This window comes from Canis lupus, chromosome 18 (genome assembly GCF_003254725.2).
Source record: "Canis lupus dingo isolate Sandy chromosome 18, ASM325472v2, whole genome shotgun sequence".
Taxonomy (NCBI): domain Eukaryota; kingdom Metazoa; phylum Chordata; class Mammalia; order Carnivora; family Canidae; genus Canis; species Canis lupus.
This window is the reverse complement of record NC_064260.1, coordinates 51,153,968-51,177,353: the sequence shown is the minus strand read 5'-3', so window position 1 is coordinate 51,177,353 and position 23,386 is coordinate 51,153,968. Positions and strand designations below refer to the sequence as shown.

The 23,386-nt window shown below is 48.2% G+C and overlaps 1 protein-coding gene and 1 pseudogene across 3 annotated transcripts; one reads left to right on the top strand and one right to left on the bottom strand.

Moving 5' to 3' along the window:
• The first annotated feature begins 4,016 nt into the window (after positions 1 to 4,016).
• Positions 4,017 to 6,839, top strand: LOC112659268 (elongation factor 1-alpha 1-like; annotated as a pseudogene).
• An 8,611-nt stretch (positions 6,840 to 15,450) lies between these two features.
• Positions 15,451 to 23,144, bottom strand: GAL3ST3 (galactose-3-O-sulfotransferase 3). 3 transcript variants are annotated; one of them, XM_025445708.3, is made up of 3 exons: positions 22,928 to 23,144; positions 19,025 to 19,261; positions 15,451 to 17,169 (listed from the first exon to the last, which is right to left on the bottom strand). In XM_025445708.3, the coding sequence occupies exons 2-3, from the start codon at positions 19,147 to 19,149 to the stop codon at positions 15,999 to 16,001; spliced, it is 1,296 nt and encodes a 431-aa protein (XP_025301493.1). In that variant the 5' UTR covers positions 19,150 to 19,261; positions 22,928 to 23,144; the 3' UTR covers positions 15,451 to 15,998. The 3 variants fall into 3 exon arrangements, with proteins under 3 accessions (XP_025301493.1, XP_048952843.1, XP_048952844.1); XM_049096886.1 differs by lacking the exon at positions 22,928 to 23,144 and adding an exon at positions 21,029 to 22,596; XM_049096887.1 differs by lacking the exon at positions 22,928 to 23,144 and adding an exon at positions 18,619 to 18,850 and having other exon boundaries at positions 19,025 to 19,164.
• Positions 23,145 to 23,386: the final 242 nt, after the last annotated feature.

The window sequence follows — 23,386 nt, the reverse complement described above, 5'->3', positions numbered from 1 at the left end:
GCTGTAGACAAGAAAAGACTAGAAGGAGTGCTAACTATACCACAACTCCATTCTCCTCTTCTTCTTAGGTAGAGGGCCTCCTAATTGGAGATTACATTTCCCCATGAAATTTGCATTTAGGTGTGGCTAAAGAGAGTAGAGACAATGTGAGAACTTCCCAGTCTTGTATTTGAGGTGTTGGGCATATAAACCCTCGTTTTCCCCCTTCCTATGGACCAGAGTATGGATACAAGAAGCAAATAGGATCAACACTCTAGGGCAGAGTTTTCTACAGGACCACAGAATTGGCCTCGAAATGTTTCCAGACGAGGGGTTCTGTATTGTGATTTAAAAAAGAAAAAAGCAGCATTATATATTTTTTTAACTTCATGTGTCCTGTGATGCCAATGCTTTCAGCAATGGTCAGTAACCAAGCAGCCTCAGATACCACTAGAGGTCGTTCAACCCTGTCTAGCAACTGTGTTCATCCATGAGCTTTCAAGGTGAGCTCAGGAAGTCCGGTGATCATTTGTACATACTGTGTTGCTGGGATGGGATGGTGTGAAGACAGATGACATTAGCCTTGCCCTCCTGAATGACTTCCCCCAAACTCCCCTTATGCGCTGATGACTGTCTGATGGGAGCAAACTTTCTGGTAGGATAGAAAATCAGAGGAAATTTTCCTTCTAAATAAATAATTTTTACACACTGTGGCTCAGTGGCCTCCCTGCCACTTCGCTGTTGATGTACACACTATAAAACATGAATTATGCCGGGTAGGAGTGAATTTTAGCCTCATTTCATATTTTTGCAAGTTTCTGGTTTAGTTATTTATTATGCCCTTTTATTGTATGTCTTATTAGCATTTATGTTTTACAAATGTGTCTAATGGTCCAATGTGGTGATTTTTCATTATGAGGTGTGAAATGAAAGAGGAAAAGCTTAGGACTATGGAAAAATCTGGTAGAGTTGGTAGTAAAGAATTACAATTTACAAAGGCAGTGATGGCTTCAGCAATATTGAAAAGAACTTTACAATATTGAAAAGAACTTTACAAATTTGACACGTAGATGCGCTAATTGTTATCAATTGGTATTTCAAAGCAAACAGATTAAGGCTTTTATTTTATATTATTTTTAAAAAGTTTTTTTTTATTTATTCATGAGAGACACAGAGAGAGGCAGAGACATAGGCAGAGGGAAAAGCAGGTTCTCCATGGGAAGCCAGATGCGAGACTCAATCCCAGGATTCCGGGATAAGACGCTCAACCACTGAGCCACCCAGGCACCCCTAAGACTTTTATTTTAAAGGTCACGTTCAGTAGAAAGTTTCAAAGAGCAAGTTATTTGGTAGCAGAACTCACTGTGTAGACAAGAGAACCTAATAACGCTGGCACGTGAAATTAGAGTGAATGAAATGGTAGCGTATGATGCCAAATAAAGAAGTGAAGAGACTCTTAGAAAGAGCAATAAGTTGATGTACTGATGACGTCACATGATGCTGAAAGCTGTTTGTTTGTTAATAAACTGAAAAACAACAGACTCTTGGTCCAGGCTGATGAGTCCATGTATTTCACCTGTAAATGCCATGCTATATAGCATGTGTAAGATTTGTAAGTGAGGGTTATAAGCAAGAAAACTTTCTCTGCTGCAAACAGCTTTGACACAGAGAAACAAACAGCTAAGCTATATTTAGTGTTTTCTTCACACCTGGACTCAAAAGATCTGTTGGAAGAACTGCCAGGGCATTTGAACTGATGGTATTCCCATCAAGGGTTTGTTTCACAAGGGTTTTCACTGCTCTTGTTAAAATGAACAAAGAAACAAACAAAACAACCAAAACCCAACAAGCAAAAACTTGACGTTGTCACACACACTGCCTCCTTCACAGAGAGTCAAAAACTCTTGGAGATGAAGAAACCATTATGCTGCAAAATGGTTCACTTTTTTAAACCAAGACTGGTTTATTTGAGAGTGTTTAAAAAACTGTGATACAATCCAGAATTCTACTTCTGTCTATGTACTAAAAGAATTGAAAGCAGATAACTGTACACCCATGTTCATAGCAGCACTATTTACAATAGCCAAAGGTGGAAACAACACAAATATGCATGGACAGCTGCATAGCTAAACAAAATGTGGTATGTACATATAATGGAATGGTACTCAGCCTTAAAGAGAAAGGAAGTGTGGACACCTGCTACATAGATAAACCCAGAATATATTGAGCCTAGTGAAATAAGCCAGACACCAAAGAACAGATATCATATACTTCCATTTAAATGAGGCACCCAGAATAGGCAAATTTGGAGAAAGAAGTTTGAATAGTGGTTATCAGGGTTTATGAGGAGCAGATAATGGGAAATTGTTAAATGGGGTGAGTTTCAGTTTAGGAAGATGAAAAAGTTCTGCAGATGAATAGTGGTGATGGTTACACAACATTGTGAGTGCACTCAATATCCCTAAATTGTGCACTTCAAAATGGTTTAAATGGTAAATTTTGTTATGTATATTTTACCACAGTAAAAAAAAAAAAATTAAAACCTGCAAAAACTGGGACAAAGAATACAGAAATCTCTTGGTGGCTTCACATTCTGTACGTGGTCTGTTGGGAAAGCATCAATTTGGTTGGGGAAAGATGCTGACTGAATCTACAGGATGGGTCATCTTATCTAATTGTTGAAAACTCCACCACTGATTGCCTTCTAATAGGAGTTGACATGAGACACAAATATCTTCTCATTCTGTGAGCATTTTAAGAAGCCATCCATAGCCTAGACCATCATGCGATCAAGTTCCCAGTTCTGCACTTTCCAAGTCTCTGCAAGCGGCCAGCCCATCAGATATTGCTCATGAGTTCATATAAATCTGCACCTCAGGTTCTTTTTTCTTTCACACAAAGTGGATAACATCTGCATTGCCCAATGTTCTGCCCACTGGGAGGATTTTTCTTCACCACTGTCTTTCAATGCCATCTGTGAATGTGTTGTCATGCAGCATCTGTCCACTTCTGGCTGTGGCTGGCCTGCAATGCAGAGCCTTACACAAGGCAGGTTTGTACTTTTTCCTTATCTCCTTGCAGCCTTTGAGTGTAAATGGAGAGAAAGGAAGTGAAGCAGTAGAAGCAGATACCATAGGAGTCTGAACCACCTGCATGGGTTTATTTGTGCCTTTTGGATCTTCTGGGGCCAGTATCATGCATACTACTTTTTAAAAAGATTTATTTATTTATTCATGAAAGACACAGAGAAGCAGACATAGGCAGAGGGAGAATCAGGCTCCTCGTAGGGAGCCTGATGCAGGACTTGATCCCCGGACCCTAGGATTATGCCCTGAGCTAAAGACAGATGCTCAACTGCTGAGCCACCCAGGTGACCCCCCCACACTTTAATTTATTTTTAAAGATTTTATTTATTTATTTATTTATTTATTTATTTATTTATTTATTTATGAGAGAGAGCATGCACAAGCAGAGGATGGGGCAGAGGGAGAAGCAGACACCCCCACCCAAGCAGGGAGCCCAACATGGGGCTCGACCTGAGGATCCAGAGATCATGACCTGAGCCGAAGGCAGACGCTTAACTGAGTGAGCCACCCAGGCGCCCCATATACCACTTCAATTTCTAACGGGATGCAACTGAAAATCCAGTTTCATGATTCTGTGGGTCAGATTTGAGCACAATAATCACTTGATGGTTCATAAATTAGTTATTCAATCTTTACTTAGTCCCAGTAGCAGGCCAGAGCTGCTGTTTAGAATATAGAATAGTTATTAGAGGAGGATAGCATAACCAAAATTCTAAGGGTCTTAGCTGTGATGCTCCTATTGGGGCTGACCAGAGGCTTGACGTGGCATCTTTGGCTGACACCTAACTCAGCCACCTGGATCTACTAGGCATAATGCCCATAAGGTCCGGCAGCTTGCATCACAGGCTGGACTTTTGAAGAGCCTTTTTTAGGTCCAAATGTAACATTGTCATTTTTTTTTTTTTTTGCAATGGGTTTGGTGTCAGAACACAGGTGTTATGAAAACCACTGCTAAACCTAAATCAAAATGGGAAAGGAAAAGACATCAACATCGTCATCATTGGACACGTAGATTCAGGCAAGCCTACCACTACTGGCCATCTGATCTACAAATGTGGTGGGATCGACAAAAGAACTATTGAAAAATTTGAGAAGGAGCCTGCTGAGATGGGAAAGGGCTCCTTCAAGTATGCCTGGGTCTTGGATAAAACTGAAAGGTGAACGTGAACGTGGTTCCACCATTGATAGCTCCCTGTGGAAATTCGAGAGCAGCAAGTATTATGTGACCATCATTGATACCCCAGGACACAGACACTTTATCAAAAACATGATTCCAGGCACATCTCAGGCTGACTGTGCTGTCCTGATTGTGCTGCTGGTGTTGGTGAATTTGAAGCAGGTATCTCCAAGAATGGGCAGACCCATGAGCATGTCCTTCTGGCTTACACACCGGATGTAAAACAACTAATTGTTGGTGTTCACAAAATAGATTCCACTGAACCATCCTACAGCCAGGAGAGATATGAGGAAATTGTTAAGAAAGTCAGCATCTACATTAAGAAAATTGGCTACAACCCCAACACAGTAGCATTTGTGCCAGTTTCTGGTTGGAATGGTGACAACATGCTGGAGCCAAGTGCTAACATGCCTTGGTTCAAGGGACAGAAAGGCCCCCTTAAAGATGGGAATGCCAGCAGAACCACACTGCTTGGAGCTCTAGATTGCATTCTGCCACCAACTCGTCCAATGATAAGCCCTTACATCTGCCTCTCCAGGACGTCCACAAAATTGGTGGTACTGGTTCTGTCCCAGTGGGCCGAAAGGAAACTGGTGTTCCTAAGCCTGGCATGGTGGTCACCTTTGCTCTGGTTAATGTTACAACTGAAGTAAAGTCTGTTGAAATGCACCATGAAGCTTTGAGTGAGGCTCTTCCTGGGGACAATGTGAGCTTCCACGTCAAGAATGTATCTGTCAAAGATGTTTGTCATGACAATTTGGCTGGTGACAGCAAAAATGACCCACCAATAGTAGCAGCTGGCTTCACAGCTCAGGCGATTATCCTGAACCATCCAAGCCAAATCAGTGCTGGCTAGGCACTTGTGTTGGATTGTCACACAGCTCACATTGCTTGCAAGTGAGCTGAAGGAGAAGAGATGGAGAAGAGATTGTCATTCTGGAAAAAAGCTGGAAGATGGTCCCAAGTTCTTGAAATCTGGGGATGCTGCCATTGTTGATATGGCTCCTGGGAAGCCTATGTGTGTTAAGAGCTTCTCTGACTATCCTCCTCTGGGCAGTTTTGCCGTTCGTGACATGAGACAAACGGTTTATGTGGGTGTCATCAAAGCAGTGGACAAGAAGGCAGCTGGAGCTGGCAAAGTCACCAAGTCTGCCCAGAAAGCTCAAAAGGCTAAATGAATATTATCCCCAATACCTGCCACCCCAGTCTTAATCAGTCGTGGAAGAATGGTCTCAGAACTGTTTGTGTCAATTGGCCATTTAATAGTAAAAGACTGGTTAATGATAACGATGCATCATGAAGCCTTCAGGAGGAAAGGAGAATGTTTTGTGGACCATTTGTTTTTTTTGTTGTTGTTTTGTGTGTGTGTGGCAGTTTTAAGTTATTAGTTTTAAAAATCAGTACTTTTTATTTATTTTAAATGTTTTATTTATTTATTCATGAGGGACAGAGAGAGAGAGAGAGGCAGAGACACAGGCAGAGGGAGAAGCATACTCCATGCAGGGAGCCTGATGTGGGACTCGATCCCGGGACTCCAGGACCACGCCCTGGTCCAAAGGCAGGCACTGAACTGCTGAGCCACTCAGGGATCCCCAAATCAGTACTTTTTAATGGAAACAACTTGACCAAAAATCTGTCACAGAATTTTGAGACCCATTAAATGTGAAAAAAAATGTAACATTGTCAGATGTTCAGGTGACCTAGCAAATAAGTCAAAGCAGCTTGCCCAAATATATGTGGGTTCCAAAATCCAAAAGGCATACCATACATTGCTCCTCTTTCTCCATGGTGTATGATGTAAGGGGAGCAACTCGTCTCTCACTTTGGAAGAGATATCCAACATTTCCCAGACCTCTGGACCCATAGAAACTTTCCTGATGTGTCAGGTCCTTGAACTTCCACAGGGTTCATCTCTGGTACACATGTCTAAGGCACCAAGGTTCATGCTCTTTCCTATTCACAGCACCTATTTAGCATAATGGCATCAGTTGAGTGTATCAGCATGGTGTTCTGTATTGTCAAGTCTGTCAAAGTCCCTCTAGACTTTGCAGTTTGCCATAGAATGGAATAAGCCAGGATCAAGACAGTAAGATACTGTTACTGATACCGGTACAACAAGATACGGTTATTCCTGCCATGTAAACTCAAACAGGGTAATTTCCCATACTTGTGGGAATGTAAGAGAAAGCATTCACTACTAGTTCAATAGCCATATACCAGTTGCTGGCATTTATATTGATTTTCTGCAATAAGGATATCAAATCTAGAATTGTAACTGTGATTGGCATTGCCACATCATTAACTTTGCTTTCCTGCTGTCAAATAGGGAAGTTCTAAAAGGATATGCCTCTCTCAAATCCCTAATGGTGGCTTTAATCTCTACACTTTCTCCAGAATTTTTATTTATTTATTTTTTAAAAATTTTTTATTTATTTATGATAGTCACAGAGAGAGAGAGAGAGAGAGAGAGAGAGAGAGGCAGAGACATAGGCAGAGGGAAAAGCAGGCTCCATGCACTGGGAGCCCGACGTGGGATTCAATCCCGGGTCTCCAGGATCGCGCCCTGGGCCAAGGCAGGCGCCAAACCGCTGCGCCACCCAGGGATCCCATCCAGAATTTTTTTTAAAGATTTTATTTATTTATTCATGAGAGACACAGAGAGAGAGAGGCAGAGACATAGGCAGAGGGAGAAGCAGGTTCCCTGAGAGGATGTGGGACTTGATCCCTGGACCCTGGGATCATGACCTGAACCAAAGGCAGACACTCAACCACTGAGCCACCCAGGCATCCCTGGAGTTTTTTTGTTTTTTTTTTTTTAATTTAATTTAATTTATTTATTTGTGAGAGACACAGAGAGAAGCAGAGACATAGGCAGAGGGAGAAACAGGTTCCCTGCGGGGGAGCCCGATGTGGAATTCGATTGTAGGACCCCGGATCATGACCTGAGCTGAAGGCAGACGCTCAACTACTGAGCCACCCAGGTGCCCCTCTCCAGAGTTTTGGTATCACTTTTGGTTTATAATTTGTCAGGGCTGGGAAGACAATTCCAGGAGTTTCCGCTTGCTCCTCCCCCACCCTTTTAACCACAATAGCCCACTCTAGAGCAGCAAACCACTAGGAGAGTCTGCCAACTACTGAGCGTTCATATCACAATAAATTCTGGAATGGGAGAAATAACTACAGCACAAATCGGAGGGCCTTAGGAATGTGGCCTTTAATCTCTAAAGGCCTCCAGTGCTAATTGGTTTCCATGGATAATAATATTCAAATTAACATCTGAAACTACAATGACTTGGTACAATGTGATTTTAGTGAAGCTGGAGCTCTATTTCTCAGACTTCTCTCCCCTGCATAGTCCTGACTTAGTGTTGGCCACAAGTGACATTTTGTGCAAGATTTGGAAAGTAGAAGTTAAAGAAGAGTCATATGGAAAACATACAACTTGAGTAGGAAAAAAATCTTCCCTTTTCCACTAGGAAAGTTGGTCTGGGGGCACCAGGCATAGTTGTAACTCCTTCACAATGACCCTTATCTGGGGACTCACCTTGTTGGCACGGGGCAGCAGCTGGGTCTCCGGATCCTCCAGCTTATGCCAGATCCTCCTTCAACTCCTGTCACAGCTGTTCTGGTGCATGTTTGGCTTCCTGACAGAACGCCAGCTTCCCCCTTAAGTCACCTGCATCATCAAAGTGGCAGCCTTACATGTGGAGAGTGACTGATGTGGGCTCTGGTCCATCCTGTAGGGTCTAGGTCACCCTCACAAATGCCAGTTTGCTCTTACTTCCCCCACCTCGCAGTCATCTCAACTCCCTGCCTGCTGTCCAGGCAGGCTCCAGCACAAGATAAAAAGACAACAGTCTTACACAATCAGCTCTCACAATCATGTAGGGTCTTATTCCTAAAACACATTTGGCATATATAACCACTGCTGGTAATTTTGTTTCTCTGATCAAATCCAGGTTGATACTTTAAAAGCATCACTTTTAAAAGTAACTTACAGGGGATCCCTAGTGGTTCAGTGGTTTGGCTCCTGCCTTCGGCCTGGGGCGTGATCCTGGAGTCCCGGGATTGAGTCCCACATCGGGCTCCCGCGTGGAGCCTGCTTCTCCCTCTGCCTGTGTCTCTGTCTCCTCTCTCTCTCTCTGTGTCTCTCATGGATGAATAAATAAAATCTTAAAAAAAAAAAAAAGTAACTTACAGGGCAGCCCCGGTTGCTCAGTGGTTTAATGCAGCCTTCAGCCCAGGGCCTGACCCTGGAGACCAGGGATCGAGTCCCATGTCGGGCTCCCTGCATGGAGCCTGTGTCTCTGCCTCTCTCTCTCTCTCTCTCTTTCTGTGTCTCTCATAAATAAATAAAATCTTAAAAAAAATAAAATAAAAGTGACTTATAAAAAATAACATTAAAAGATACACAAATTGCCATTTTCTTTGTTAGAAGAAACTTAGAGTTCAGTGCATGTCTCCTGTCCCTTTGTGAACAAAAGTAAATAAATCAACATCTCTGTAGATTCCTTATAAAGTACTTATGACAGGTTTGGTTTGATTTTACTTCTTGGCAGTGCTGGTATGAACCCAGCATCAGGAGCAGCTCCTTTGCTGGAGGAAAGAGGGGAAGGTAGTATGATAGATTGAATGTAAAAATAACATCCTCCTTCTATCCATAATGCCTCTTGAAATGGGATTCTGTAGCAGGTAGTTCCCTACCCCTTGAATATGGGGCAGGGAAAGTAAGTCTTGTGACTTACTTTGGCCAATCAAATGTGGCAGAATTGATGGAGTGTTTCTTGAAAGCTTCAAGAGTTTGCTGTTTTCCCTTGCTCTATTGAACCCACACTTAGGCAACGAGAACATGCTCAGGCTCATCTACTAAAGATAAGAGAGACCATATAGAACACAACTGAACCATCTTGGTTGAGGCCATGCTAGACTACCCAGATCCCAGGCATCATGCCAGCTGACCATGGACTGTGAGTGAACACAGTTGAGATCAGTCAAGCCCAGCCCAGATCAGCAGAACCACCTAGATGACTAATAACCTGATGAGAATAAGTCTTCTAAAACCTTTATATTTTGGGGTGGTTTGTTACACAGCACATTGCTAACTGATACAGGATCATGGGAAAAGGGACGTGTTACAGAATGGGTAGGAACAGGTACCTGGGTGGCTCAGTGGTTGAGCGTCTGCCTTTGGCTCAGGTTGTGATCCTGAGGTCCTTTGATAGAGTCTCGCACAGGCTCCCAGTGGGGAGCCTGCTTCTTCTTCTTTTTTTTTTTTTAATTTTTTTATTTATTTATGATAGTCACAGAGAGAGAGAGAGAGAGGCAGAGACATAGGCAGAGGGAGAAGCAGGCTCCATGCACCGGGAGCCCGATGTGGGATTCGATCCCGGGTCTCCAGAATCGCGCCCTGGGCCAAAGGCAGGCGCCAAACCGCTGCGCCACCCAGGGATCCCGCCTGCTTCTTCTTATGCCTATGTCTCTGCCACTCTCTCTTTCATGAATAAATAAATAAAATCTTAAAAAAAAAAAAAAAGAATGGGTAGGAACTCTCCCGGTGGATCAAAAGAGAAAAGGCACTGTGGGCAAATGGAATATCATATGCAAAGAATGGAGGTATGAATGAGCCCAGCAGCTTTAGGCAGTGGTATGCTGGTAAATGTTTAACACCATCTCTTCATGTGTAGTTATGATGTAAATATTGGCTGATATATTTTCATTTTTGCAATGAGGAACAAACTTTTTTCTTGAAGGACAAAGGAGTAAATATCTTAGTCTTTGGGGGCCATACAGTCTCTATAGGCACTACACAACTCTGCTATTGTGCAAAACGGCCACAAAATAATAAATGAATTAGTGTACCTGTGTTCCAATAAAACTTTATTTATAAAATCAGATAGTGGGGAAAATTTGGCTTATAGTTTGTTGAACCCTGGTCTAGATGATCAACAAAGCAATGAATCAATTGGTCTATAGTGTTTGTTGATTTGTATTGTAACTATTTCCACTATGGCTGATTTCATGCTACCAATGAAAAATTTGGAAGAAATGTGAAGTAGCACAACATTCTATAGGATTTCCACCAGACAGATAAAATAGACATAAATAACCTTAAGAGCACAAACAATAGTAAAATCTAGTAAACTAATTAGAAAGTAATGAGTTGCCAGTACTTATTAACTTTGCTCTTAATATAATTTATTTGATAAGTCTATATAATTTAATAATTTAATTTTTATTTTTATTATAATTTTAATGTGTTTAACAACTAGCTGGCAAAATTCAGCTTTCAAGAGCCAGTAAGAGCCAGACTTGGCATATCATTGCATTCAGGGAATGGTGTGTAAAAAAATCCAGTGTGGCTGGAACACAATGGGTTAGAGAAACAATGGGAGATGTAGCTGAAAAGTTTTTTTAGGGATGCCTGGGTGGCTCAGCAGTTGAATGTCTGCCCTGGGCTCATGTCATGATTCCGGGATCCTGGGATCAAGTCCCACATTGGGCTCCCTGCATGGAGCCTTCCCCTCCCTCTGCCTACCTCTCTGCCTCTCTCTGTGTCTCTCATAAATAAATAAACTATTTTATTTAAGAGTTTATTTATTTATTCATGAGACACACACACACACACACACACACACACACACACACACACACACACACACACAGAGGCAGAGAGAGAAACAGGCTCCATGCAGGAAGCCTAACGCGGAACTCGATCCTGGGTCTCCAGGATCACACCCTGGACTGAAGGTGGCACTAAACCGCTGAGCCACCGGGGCTGCTCTAAAATCTTTTTTAAAAAAGTTTTTTTAGGGGTCAGGGATCAGACTAGACTGGGCCTTGTGGGCCGGTAAGAGGGGCAGTGTTTCAAATGGGAATGATAACATCTGGCTGCTTTAGGAAGGATCACTCTGGATACAGAAAGGAGGCTGCCTTGGGGAGCCTGAGACAAATAGGTCAGTTAAGTATGGTCGTCAGAGTACCCACAGAGAAACTGATGGCTTGGACCAACACAGGTGCTGTGGAGAAGGATATATGGGTAGATGCCAGCTATTCAGGAGTCAGAATCTATAGAATGTGATGATAGCTGGTACTGGGAAAGGGGTGAGGGAGACATTAAGGAGACATCAAAGATTGGGGCTTCAGCTTCTGCTTCAGTGAGCTGCCAGTCCTTGAAACTGAGAGTACTGGAGGAGCTGTTTTGAACAAAAAGTGAGAGGTCTGGTTTTGAGCATAATGGGTTTGATGAGTCTGGGGAACGCCCAGGAGGGGAGCTCTAGGCTGGAAACAAAGTTGGGAGAGAGGAACCAGGATCCTGCCTCTTGTGGCTCCAGCTGATGGGAGGGTCCCCACTCCTGTCTCTGCCCTGGCTGTAGGCCACTCTGGAAGCCACATGCCCTCTCTGGGACTCAGTCTTCCCATTTGTAATGGGGTATTAGGCTATGATTCCTGTTCCCCTGTTGCCTAAGTGTTGTGAAAATCCTATGAGATTTGTATGGGAGTGGAGAGTGGGGATGAGGAGGTTGGTCCTGTCCTCTCCTTTGCTCACTGGAGGGTGCAGGGGGACCTTTTAGAGAGGAGAGCCTATGGCCAGCCATGGCCCTCAGATTCCTGCAGTTCTTCTGGTCAGAGGAGCTAATCTCAGGTCTCTGAGATTAAGAAAGGGGCTGCCAGTCTCACCTCCCCTCATCGGCTCCCCTCCTCTCTTCCTTCCCTTCATCTGGATGCCCCCGGGGGCTGTCCCTCTACTCCGGTGTTCTTACCCTGCAGTCCCTCTCTGCTTCTCTGGCACAGCCTGAGAAGCTGCCCAATCATGTTGGCAGATTGCCAGGCACCCAAAGTGCTTGGGCTCTACCCCTCTCTCCCACACAAGGCTGTTCGCAGGAGGCTTCTATAAGGAGGCTCTTTTTTTTTTTTTAAAGATTTTATTTATTTATTTCAGAGAGAGGGAAAGAGAGAGAGAGAGAGAGAGCACACAAGCATGAGCAGGGGGAGGGCAGAGGGAGAAGCAGGCTCTCCATTGAGCAGGGAGCCCAGTATGGGGCTCATTCCCAAGATCCGGAGATCATGACCTGAGCTGAAGGCAGACGCTCAACTAACTGAGCCATCCAGGTATCCTATAAAAAGGCTCTTGAGAAAAAAAAAAAAGAAGGCTCTTGAGTTTGATGGGGCAGGACAATAGATTCCAATGTCAAGGACTGGGGCTTGGGGGTCTGAGCACTCTGGGTTCTGTCCTGGCTCAGCCTCTCCCAGCCCAGTAAGCCTGGGCCACCACACCTTTTAGTGCCTGTTTTCCCTTCTGTGAAAGGGAGATAAAGAATAACACTTGCTTCACAGGGGTGGTGAAAGTATCATGTGAGTAAAAATACACAGACACAGAGAACACTCAGCCCACCGTAAGTGCTCAGGAGACATTAGCTGGTGTCACTGTTCTTATCCATGCGCCTTCTCCCAGTAGCACTTGCAATTATAGACCTTTCTCCTGCTGGCTTCAGTGACTCCTCTTCATATATAACAGAGGTCCCCACCTGATGTGCTGCTTAGCCAGCCAGGGAAGAGCTGCAGATAGAGATCATGACCCCTCTGCTGTGGGGACAGCCCAGCCTCCCCTGACTGTCATTGTAGCCACTCCGTTCACTCCAGCGTCCCACAGGACAATCTGAACTTCCATGTGGATGGCCCAGGAGACACTTGGCCCATCTTCTCTACTCAAAAAATCAAGGCTGCTGTTGCCCATACAGCGCCTTTGAGCAAAGTAGAAAAAGGCACCCTTACCTCACAATGCTTCTATGTGCCGGTAAACCCATGGAACAGATGTGCTGACCTGTAGCACCAACAACATGAAGGGTGTCTGTCTTGGAGGAGCCCTGGTGGCACCAGACTTGCTACCTGGGGAACATTTCCCTGTGTCAGGCACTGTGCTAAGTGCCTTATCTCAAATACTGTTCACGAAGCTCAGGACAGAAGTGGTTCGTTTCTTTTTGTTGTTTTGTTTGTGTGCTTGTTTTAGGAATGATTCATTTCATAGGTGAGGAAAGTGAGGCTCAAATGGTAAGACCAAGGTCGTGAACGAGTAGGCAGCAGAGTCATGGTTTGAACTCCAAAGCATGGATGGAAGTAATCGCCTCCATTAAGTCACTGTCATCAAGGTAACTGCATACACACATGTCCCAGACCTTACTGTAAGCTCCTTGAGGCAGCAACCACATTCCACCCACTGTCCAGTTCTGGAAATGCGCAGAGTGGGCACAGAGTGGACAGCACCACATGTGTGTTGAAAAAAGCCATTTTGCAAGGTATTGGGGACCCAGAAGCTGGAGCCTGTTTCCCTGTAGCTGAATCTGAAGATTTTTGGACCAAGGAGTCCCAGAGCCTTCCACTCCCATCCCCTCGCCCCGCTTAATCACTGAAGGTGATTCGATTTGGTGCCTACTTAGGGTCTGCCTTTGCTTGGACAGAGAAACCCTCTCCCAGGGCCTGTTGATTCCATATTATTCCAGTTGGTTCTTGAATCCAGATTTTTCTAGGTCCAGAATTGTGCTCTCTCCTGAAATGGGGCAAAGTTTATAAAAGAAGGCCCACCAGTCTGAGGGGCTGGGAAGGCAGGAGAGGTATATCAAGGCAGATCTTAAAGGCAAGTCTGAATTTTCCAGGAGGATCCAGGACAAGGTGAAGGTTATTCTTGGCAAAGATATGACCAGAGGCTAGGGCTAGAGAAAGGCAGTGGCAGACAGACCCCTTCTTGGTCAAGGGTCCAGAGCATGGGGCAGCCCTGGTGGCTCAGCAGTTTAGTGCCGCCTGCAGCCCAAGGGTGTGATCCTGGAGACCCTGGATCGAGTCCCATGTCAGGCTCCCTGCATGGAGCCTGCTTTTCCCTCCGCCTGTCTCTGCCTCTCTCTCTCCTCCCTGTGCATTCTCATGAATAAATAAATAAAATCTTAAAAAAAAAAAAAGGTCCGGAGCATGGTTTTCTTTGGATAGAAGACTTTGAGTCTAGTACAATTTTTTACTGCTGCTTAATGCCAGAAACGTAATTACGACTTTGTGCATCTCTAATTATTGCCTTTTGCCTTTTCCAGAGCTCTACTGGTAAACAGTGGGGTGCTATAAAATTAGCCTCTTTTTAAAGCCCAGAAACTGCCATCCAAACTGTCAACTAACCATTCCAATCTCCATCGTCCAAACAGGTCAAACAGGTCAACGATTGTCTCTGTGAAGAATAAAATAAAGAGCTGATAGCAATGTCTTGGTTTCTTCACTTTACATTCTTTTGAGGGAAGGTCCTGGGAGTCAGCCTAGCCTAGGGTATGGGAACTATTTTATTCAAATGACAGTGTGATAGCACTTAGGGAGCACAGACTCTGAAGCTACACTGTCTGGATTCAGATCCTAGCTGTGTGACCCTGAGTGTTAATCTCTCCAAGTTTCAGTCCTATCACCCATAGATGGTGTCCATCTGGTAAGTTAATGTATGTAAAGCCCTTAAACAATGGCTGTCACACAGTAGACCACATTAGCTATTATTTTTACTACTTGTCCAGATCTGTCAACATAGCTATGAAGAAAGTAACAAAAAGTCCCCATCCTCTGCTAGTCTCTTAAGAGAGTTTCATGTGCAAGTGCCGGATGTCTTGCTGTGCTAAAAAACACTGGGGGGGAAGGGAATGGTCCTCATCTGAGTCGGGGTGTTTTCTCCTTGTGGAAGGGCTGGTAGTGAAGTTCGTAACTCAAAAGGAGGAGGTTGAGGTGAGCACCTCCTTACTGGATATGATCCTCCATTCAGCCTCTGCTCAGCCTGAGGTGGTTGTTTCCCTCTACTCAGGACCTCTGCCCCATCCTTCCTTCAGTTTCTGCTCCAGTTCCAATGTCTCCCAGAGCACCCCATGAGCCCCATGAGCCCTATCTGCCTTGCTCACTTATGTTCCCCATTAGACATGGTGCTCAATAAGTGGAGCTGAATTGAATGAAAAGCAATTATTTAGATTTTTCTCAAAGGAAAATAGTGGAGCTGAGGCGGCCAGTTTGCTTCCGTGAGCCCAGTCAGTCAAGGGGTGTTTGTGAGAGTTGTGAGCCTCTGGGAAAAGTAGTGGAGGAGCTTGATTGAGCCTGGGGCCCCTTTCCTCATGGTGACAGTGACAGCTGCTATTTTTGGGCATCTGCCTCATCCTCTAACATGGGAAATCTAACCTTCAGTGACTGACATACCACCTGTGTCTTTTAGAGGTATTTTATTAAAGAAAAAACAAACAAACAAAAAGCCCAACCCAAGAACTCTTGGTTCTGGGAGTCTGGGAGCAGCTTAGGTCTGTGGGGAGGGTGGAACCTGGAAGACAGACAGTGTGGGGGGGGTGTCTCTGACCCCCGGGAGGAAGAGCAAGAGCTTGGGGAAGCTGTCGGGCAAAGCAGCCTTTCCCAGGGCTCAGCACCCCCTCTGCGTGAGGCCTGGGCCTACCCGCGTGGAAAAGACAAGTGTGGGGCTCAACCCACAGAAAAAGGCAGGGTGGTCAGTTCCGGACAGGCCTCAGACCTCTTGCCAAAGTCACCAGCCAGTAAGGAAGGACAAATGGGTAGCCCGGAGCTCAATCGGGCCTATCAGCACCCTCCACGGAAGTGGGGTTCAACTCACCCTAGGGAGGCAGGCTCAGATTGGGAGACGGGGCCCCAAGGACTGAGCAGAAGGGGGCCTGACGAGGGGGGAGCTGGGGGCAGTCCTAGGCAGGACTCCCGGCGGGCAGGGTAGGACCCAGACTCTTCAGAGCTCAGTGGCCCTGGGGGCTGCGGGGCAGTGCCCGGATGGGCCGGGGCGGAGGATTGTCCAAGACTGGTTCGGGCCGGGCGCGAACGCCGCCCCTGCGCTTTTGCTTGCGCAGCAGGTAGCTCGAGTACTGCACCTCGGGCATGGCCAGCTTGAGGCAGGCCTCGGTGGCTGGGCCCGCGCCGCCGTTGGGCAGGTCATAGCCCATGATGTCCACCTTGCGGCTGGGCTGCCATGGCTGCAGCTGCTTGGTGCGGATCTGAGCGGCGGGCCGCAGCACAGGCTCGTCGCCGAAGCAGCGCCGCAGTAGGCGCTCGCGGGCCTCGCGCAGCTCACGCGCCTCGCGCTCCACGCACGCCCGGCCAGCGCTCGCCACGCGGCGCCAAAACGTGGCGTTGAAGTGGTCATACAGGCCCGCGTCGAGCGCGTTCCAGGCGCGCGCAGCCCGTGCAAGCGCCGCGGGAATGGCGGCGAGGCGCGAGCTTGCGGCGCGCGCGTTGAGCTTGGCGTAGAGCACGTCGTCCAGGTCCCAGGCCAGCAGGCGCCGCAGCAGCACCAGCGACTCGTCGAAGTACTCGGCGATCATGACGAGCGAGAAGACCTCCTCCACCTGGCGGATGAGGCCCGCCAGGTAGGCGGCGTCGTCGCGCGGGCTGCGCTCGTTGTCGCCGCCCAGGTCGTAGGCCAGCGTGTTGTGCGCGAACATGGCGAAGTGCTCGCCCGCGCGGTAGTAGGCCTCGGGCGCGCGCAGGAAGGCCTCGAGCGACGCGTTGGGCACGCGCCGGAAGGCTGGACAGTACTGGTTGTAGTAGCTGAAGAGCGACTCGAACATGGCGGCCGGCTCGCGCAGGATGGTGACGTAGATGGTGCCGGGTGGCATGAGGCGCTCGAGCTCCGCGCGGTCGAAGCGCAGGTGGCTGGCTAGCACGTGCGGCGGCCGCGTGGCGGGGTGCACGAAGTGCGCCGAGAAGTTGCGTGGGTAGCAGAACTGGTGCTCGCAGCTCGGGTGCGGCAGAGCCACCGTCAGGTTGTGCCGCTCAGCGAAGCGGAACAGTATGTTCTGCACGGTGGTGCCCGCAGTCTTATGCGTCTTCAGGAAGGCCACAGTCATGTGCTTGGGGCGGGGCGGTGAGCCCCGCAGAGGTGGACAGCTCAGAGGAAACAGCTTGGGGTACCTGCCAAGTCGGGTGTGGGGGGGGCGGGGTGTGCAGGGGTAAGGGTGTGAGAGGGGTGCATCTCAACCCTTGCCCCTCCCCAAGGATGTTGAGATGGGCCACAGACCCGTAGAGGGGTATGGCGGGTGGCCTCTAAGATGACCTTCCGTGCTCCCCGTTGGCCTTGGGTATTCGCGCTTTTGTGTATTTCCCTCCCCATGAGTATGAGCAGGACTTACTGATGCAACCAGGGAATAGAATAGGGAGAAACGATGGGATGTCACTCTGGAGATTACATTATAAGATGACTATGGCTTCTATCTTGGTCTCTCTCTCTCTCTCTCTCAGATAAGTCATGCAGGGAGAAGCAAGCTGCGGTACTATGAGCAGCCATATGGGGAGGTACCATGTGGCAACAGTCCCCGAGGAACTGGGCTCTTAGTCTATCGCCTGCTTGAAGGACTGAATGCTGCCAGCAACCACACGAGTGAGCCTGGAAGGGGAGCACTTCTGATCAGAATTTCATTTGAGACTGCGTCCTCAGCAGCCAGCTTGAGTGCAACTCCATGTGACCTTGAGCAAGAAGTACCCTGCTAAATCACACATGGATTCCTGACCCACAGAAGCACGATAATAAATGTTTGATGTGTTCAGGTACTAAGTTTTGAAGTAGTTCGGCTATACAGAAATACATAACTAATATAAGGACAGGGGCCCTTGGAGATCCTTGAGAAAGCCTACTCTACACATATAGAAACTGAAGACCAGAGGAAGAACCATTTACATTATCTGGGAACTCAGCTAAAATCACCATATTCTCTTATTCTTTGTTTTCTTATTTTTACTTTTTCACCGGCTCCTCATCTTATAGATGAGTAGCATGAGCTTTGAGGCAATCTGTTATGTGATTCTGTTAAGTTCTCTGGAGCCTCATTCATTTATTAAACAAGTTTTGTTTTTGTTTTTTTGAGCATGTACTATGTGCTAGGCACTGTTCTAGGCTCAAGAATTTTACTCGTATAAAAAACAAAGAATAATCCTAGCCTTCATGAAGCTTTCATTTCTTTTTCCTTGTTCCTGAAACAAAGGTGTTTGGGATTACAGGTGACCTGTAAGTTCCCTTCAGACTTTGAGTTACTCTTGTTTCTTTTCTATCCTAAGCATCATGTAATGAGGATTACTTTAAGCACCTTTGAGAATGCCACCAAGACTTCCTATCTATGGCTGGTTTGGGCTCAGGGTAATATCTATACAGATACTCCTCCTAAAGACCAGCAGATCATCCAGCAAGGAGAACTGAGCCCATTCACACCATTCTCACAGGCAGATCATGTAGAAAATGGGAAGGTTGTGGCCCTGAGAGGGGCAGGGACTTGTTGGGTTCCCATAATGAGCCAGGAGTAGGGTAAGGGCTCCTATTGGTTGTCACATTGGATTCTGTATCAGGATGACTAATTGGGTCACACGTACCATCATTCCCATTTTATAGATGAGGAAACAGGCTCGGAGAAGTGAGGGGATTTGCCCAGCACAGCAGAAGTAATGAGAAGTTGTTTGCAGTCCTTTGGGGAGACACTCAGAACATGATGTTGTGGGAAGGACTTGGACTGGATTAGAATCCCAGGTTAGTCACTGACTAACTCTATGACTTCAAGCAACCTTTCAATGAAGACCAGTCCCTGCTCTGGGAGGTTGTGTGGCTCTAAGGAGAATGTATAGAAAGCACTTTTAGAACAGACGGAAGGGGCAAAGCCCAGCGGAAGACACACTTTTCTGGCAGATAAAAGGGATGGGAAGGAGAGCTCCAGTTCTGCCAACCAGGCAAGAATGTAACTCGCCTGGGGCCCGCCCCCACACCGAGGCCCAGCCCCCTTACCAGCTGAGCTGCGCCCCCTGGTGGATGAGGAGGCTTAAGGTGCCACATCCTAGCACCAACAGCAGGATTTTCCTGCGGCTCATCATCTTGGTGGCCTGCTGCAGGTGCTGAAGGATGGGTGGCATGATGGGGTACCCAGCCCTGGACCAGCCGGGGCCTTGCTATCCAGGACTCCCTTCGCTGGCACTCATGGGGGCTCCTGGGGCTCTGGTAGCAGGGCCAGTATTCCTGAGAGGCCTAGTAGAAGAAGGAGGCAAACAGGTTTTCAGCAGGTAGAGGAAATGGGCTGTGGGCCGCAGCAGGACTGCTGCAAAGGAGAGCTCCAAAGGGTGGAATGAGCAGAGAAGCCAGAGAAGATCAGATTCCTACCTCCCATTACCAAGACTCTATCTCCACACTGCTCCAGATAACTTAGTCTTGGGTGGAATTACAGGCTCTGGGGTGTGGCCAGCTCTTCAAGCTGTAGCCACTCCTCCCTTGAGCCCTGTCTCGGCTTCTCTGCCTGGCCCGAATTCATCTTTGTCTTGTGGTCATTTGTATCTGTCTCCCCAGTAGACTTACCTTAGCACCAGGGCTTGGCTTAAAGCACAAAAGTCTCAATTCAAGGTTTCTCTCCTTCAGGACTCCTTGCCTGACTGCTTCAGCCAAGAGTTGGTCTTGACTCCCCAGAGACTGAGCTCATATGAAACTACTGAGCAGACCTATAGCTTCTTGGGTCTCTTGACGTGGGCAATGGATCAATACTGCAGGTTTACTACATGTACTGTACTCTTACATACTTAATTCCATGTAATCCCCACCACACTTGTAACACAGATGTTATTCCCCATGTTACAGACCAGGAAACTGAGGCTGTAAGTGTTGGTGCTATGTGTCCCATAGGCACACAGCTGTTGGCAGGATCAGGATTCAGACCTGTTCTTTCTGGTTTCAAACTAGTCCCCCTAGACGTTATATGTGCTGCTTCCACAGAAAACTGATTTCCCCGTCCCTGCTGTGGATTCTGGCAGTTCTGCATGCTTCTGAGCCCGAAGCATGGGCTTCGGCCTTCCTAGCTGAGCTCCTGCCCCGAAGGCCCAAGACCAATAAATCCATGTGGGAAAGAAAGGAAGGACTTGAAATCCCAGAACCCTATCTGGATTCCATCCCCAGACACCTGAAACCCTGGCTGCCTCATCAGCTGCCTCTGCAGTGAGAGGTGCCCGGCCAAGGCCGTGACATGGCAGCCTAGGAGAGGGGTGGCAGTGTGGGGAATACGGAGGGGCTTCTCCTTATTGTCCTGCTGAGATTTTCCAGGAGAAGGTGGGTCTCCATCTCAGGTGAGTGGCAGGAGTGAGAGGCAGAAGAAGGGTCTGGTTTCCAGCCAGTCACCTGTCCCTGCATGAATACCTTGGCTCAAGGGCAGCCTTTGGCAATGCTAGCGGAAAGTCAGCTTCAGCAGCAATGCCTTCCTCCCCATTAGGGTAGCGTCTCTGTCTCAGGGCCCTCAGTCTCAGGTCTAGGTTCAGCTTCAGCCTCTCACACACACACACCTCTTGAATGGGGAGAGGGAGCCTGGAACCCTATGGGCATTTGCACGTATATGGAACTAGGACACCTGGGTCCCAGGAGGGATGAGGTAATGTAAAAACTTTTGACCATCACTTTCCCCAGGGGCCTGGAGCTTAGTTTTCAGTCCCTTTTCTTAACCACTACCTCCCCTGCTCCTCATTAATCCTGGATTACATTTAAACCTGTTTGGGTGGAAAGATGTCCCGGTTATGCCTTTCCTTTCTCTCCAGGCCCTATCACCTGGTTTCCTCCACCAACCTGCAGACAGACTTAATCTGCCTGGGGCTGAGGGAGGTGAAGGGTTCAGCCACACAGGGCCATCCAAGGGCACAACAGAGAAAGTCTAAGGCCCTGTGGTCTTTTCAGGGATTGCTAGGGGCAGAGAAGGGCTGGCTCTGCCTCAGTGAGGAAGCCTACAAGAGGAAGTCAGAGTCTGTGGCCTCTGCCACTTACCCTGCCTAGAGGATTTGGTGACAAGATGGGAGTTTCCTGGGGGCACCTGGGTGGCTCAGTTGGTGTCTGCCTTCGGCTCAGGTCATGATCCTGGGGTCCTGGGACGGCGCCTGGCATTGGGCTCCCTGCTCAGTGGGGAACCTACTTCCCCTTCTCCGGCTCCCCGTGCTTGTGCTTGCTCACTCTCTGTCAAATAAATAGTCTTTAAAAAAAAAAAAAAAGTTTTATTTTTTTTAAAGGGAGTTTCCCAAAGAGGCTAAATGGGGGAAGGGGGCCAACGTATTCTCATCTCTGCTATACTTGCTAAAAGTACCCTATTTTCAGTGGACTCTGGGTCACCCAAGGAGGTCATGCCTGGAGGGAGCTACACTGGGACTTTCCCTGGAAAATGCTTCAACCAGGCCACACAGAGAAGGACAATAGAGTACTTGGTGGTCCTCTCCATCTCCCTCCCCTCCATGTCTTAGCCCTGGGGACCCGGCCAGCCAGACTCCAGTCTGAGGTCCCCTTGGAAGAGGGAATCATACCTGGACACCAGCCCTTCAAGGTGGGCACTAGTTTCTGTTTGGTCAACATCAGTGACAGGATGTTCACCAGTTTCAGATACAGCCTGGTCTGTTTCTGAGCAGTCTCAGCTAGTCAAAGTTATTCCTGGGACAGCTAGGTTCAGCCTACCACCTCCTCAGCTTGTTCTCTTCCACCTTCCACTCTACATGATTGCTAGTGCTGCCCTCCTGCACCACACAGATCATTTTTCTCCATGACAGACCTTCAGGTATTTGAAAGCAAGAACCTTGTCTCCTCTGGGTGGGCACCTGGCCAGGCTAAACATTCCAGGTCCGGAGAGAGGGTGCTACCTGGACCCTGGAGGCCTCCCTTTCTTGGCAAGTTCTCTCCACTATGCCTCCTTGGAAATGGAGTCAGAGTACTGGCACCTGGGGATGGGGGTTGGCCAAGGCTAGGCTTAACCTCTATGATCTTAAGGCTGGTATAGGGTGGGTGGTGGGCTCCAGGGGCCCCGGCTCCTGCTGGTCACATGCTTCAAACCACTCCCCTTGTCTCCCCTGTGTCTGCTCCATGGAGAGAGTTTCCCTCAGCTGTCCCAGACAGGTCAGGATGCCCAGCCTCATCAGAATATCAGTGCTAATTTTAGTCAGAACAATTTACCTCAGGCTGCTGCCTGGTTTTGCTAATTGCTTTCATTTCTCTGGGGAACCAAGGAAAAAATTATCTAGCTAGCCAGAGCTTCGAAAACTGGCCTGGACACCCACCCACTCCCAAATGAGCCTTCTCTCTCCATCCTGGCTCTTGGGTCAATATGGGTGCTTTTAGAAGAGGAGGGTGTCCTGGCCTGGACCACCGGACCTGACCATTGAATGACCTGGAGACTCCATCCTTACTTGAGGATGGCACAGCCCAGTGAGTAGGGAGGGAAGCTGCCCAGGGCACTAAGGAGGAAGAGGCTAAGGGCTGAAGGGGTTGCAAATTAGTAGCCCTGGAGATCATCTATTTTTCCACCTCCCTCTTTTCCTTCCTTTTTCCTCCTAGCCTGCTGCCAGGTCCCCCCACCTCCTTCTCCCTGCCATCCCCCCCCCATCATCCCTGCCTCCGAATTCCCTTCATCCTCCTCTCTCCATCACTACCACCCCTCCAGCTCCCATTCCCTCAATTTCGTCCCCACCTACCCCAGGGATTCAGTCACCAGGATCTGGTCACCATAGGGGATAGGCCAGATTCCCCCTCTCACTCCGGGCCTCTCTCGCTCCCCAGGGGGCAGAGCGCACCCCCCCCCCCATGTTCTCCAGGCACTAGGCCCCCGCGACACTCTCCTGCCCACCCAAGATCTCCGTCCGGTCCATCTCCGTCCCCCACCCCCACGCCGGGCACTGCAGTACTCACGCCAAGGGCTCTGCCTCCGACCTGAGTGGGGGGGTGGTCGCCGCTATCTCCCAACCCTTGTCCCGAAATCCAATGCGGATCGGAGGGCGCCGGGGGCTCTGAGCGCCGAGTGCGGGTTCGCTCGCCTCTCCGCGCCTGGATGGGATCAGGTGGCGGCTCCGATCCTCTCCGCTCGGCCAGCCGCCCGCCCCCCATCGCACACCGGAGGCGGGGCGGGGGCGGGGGCGGGGGCCCTGCAGCCTTGCCGGGGAGGGGGAGGGGAAGGAGCGGGAAGGGGAGGGGGCAGCTCTGACTCGCGGGCTGCCCAGGAACAATCTCCCGGTGGCATCTTCGGATGCCAGCATCCCTCGGCAACCTTCAGAGACTGGACACCAATGTGGTCAGCTCCTTGCCCTCACTCTACATAAGGGGAAACTGAGGCCCAGAAGGTATCTGTACACTCTGGCATTGCTGCTGGGC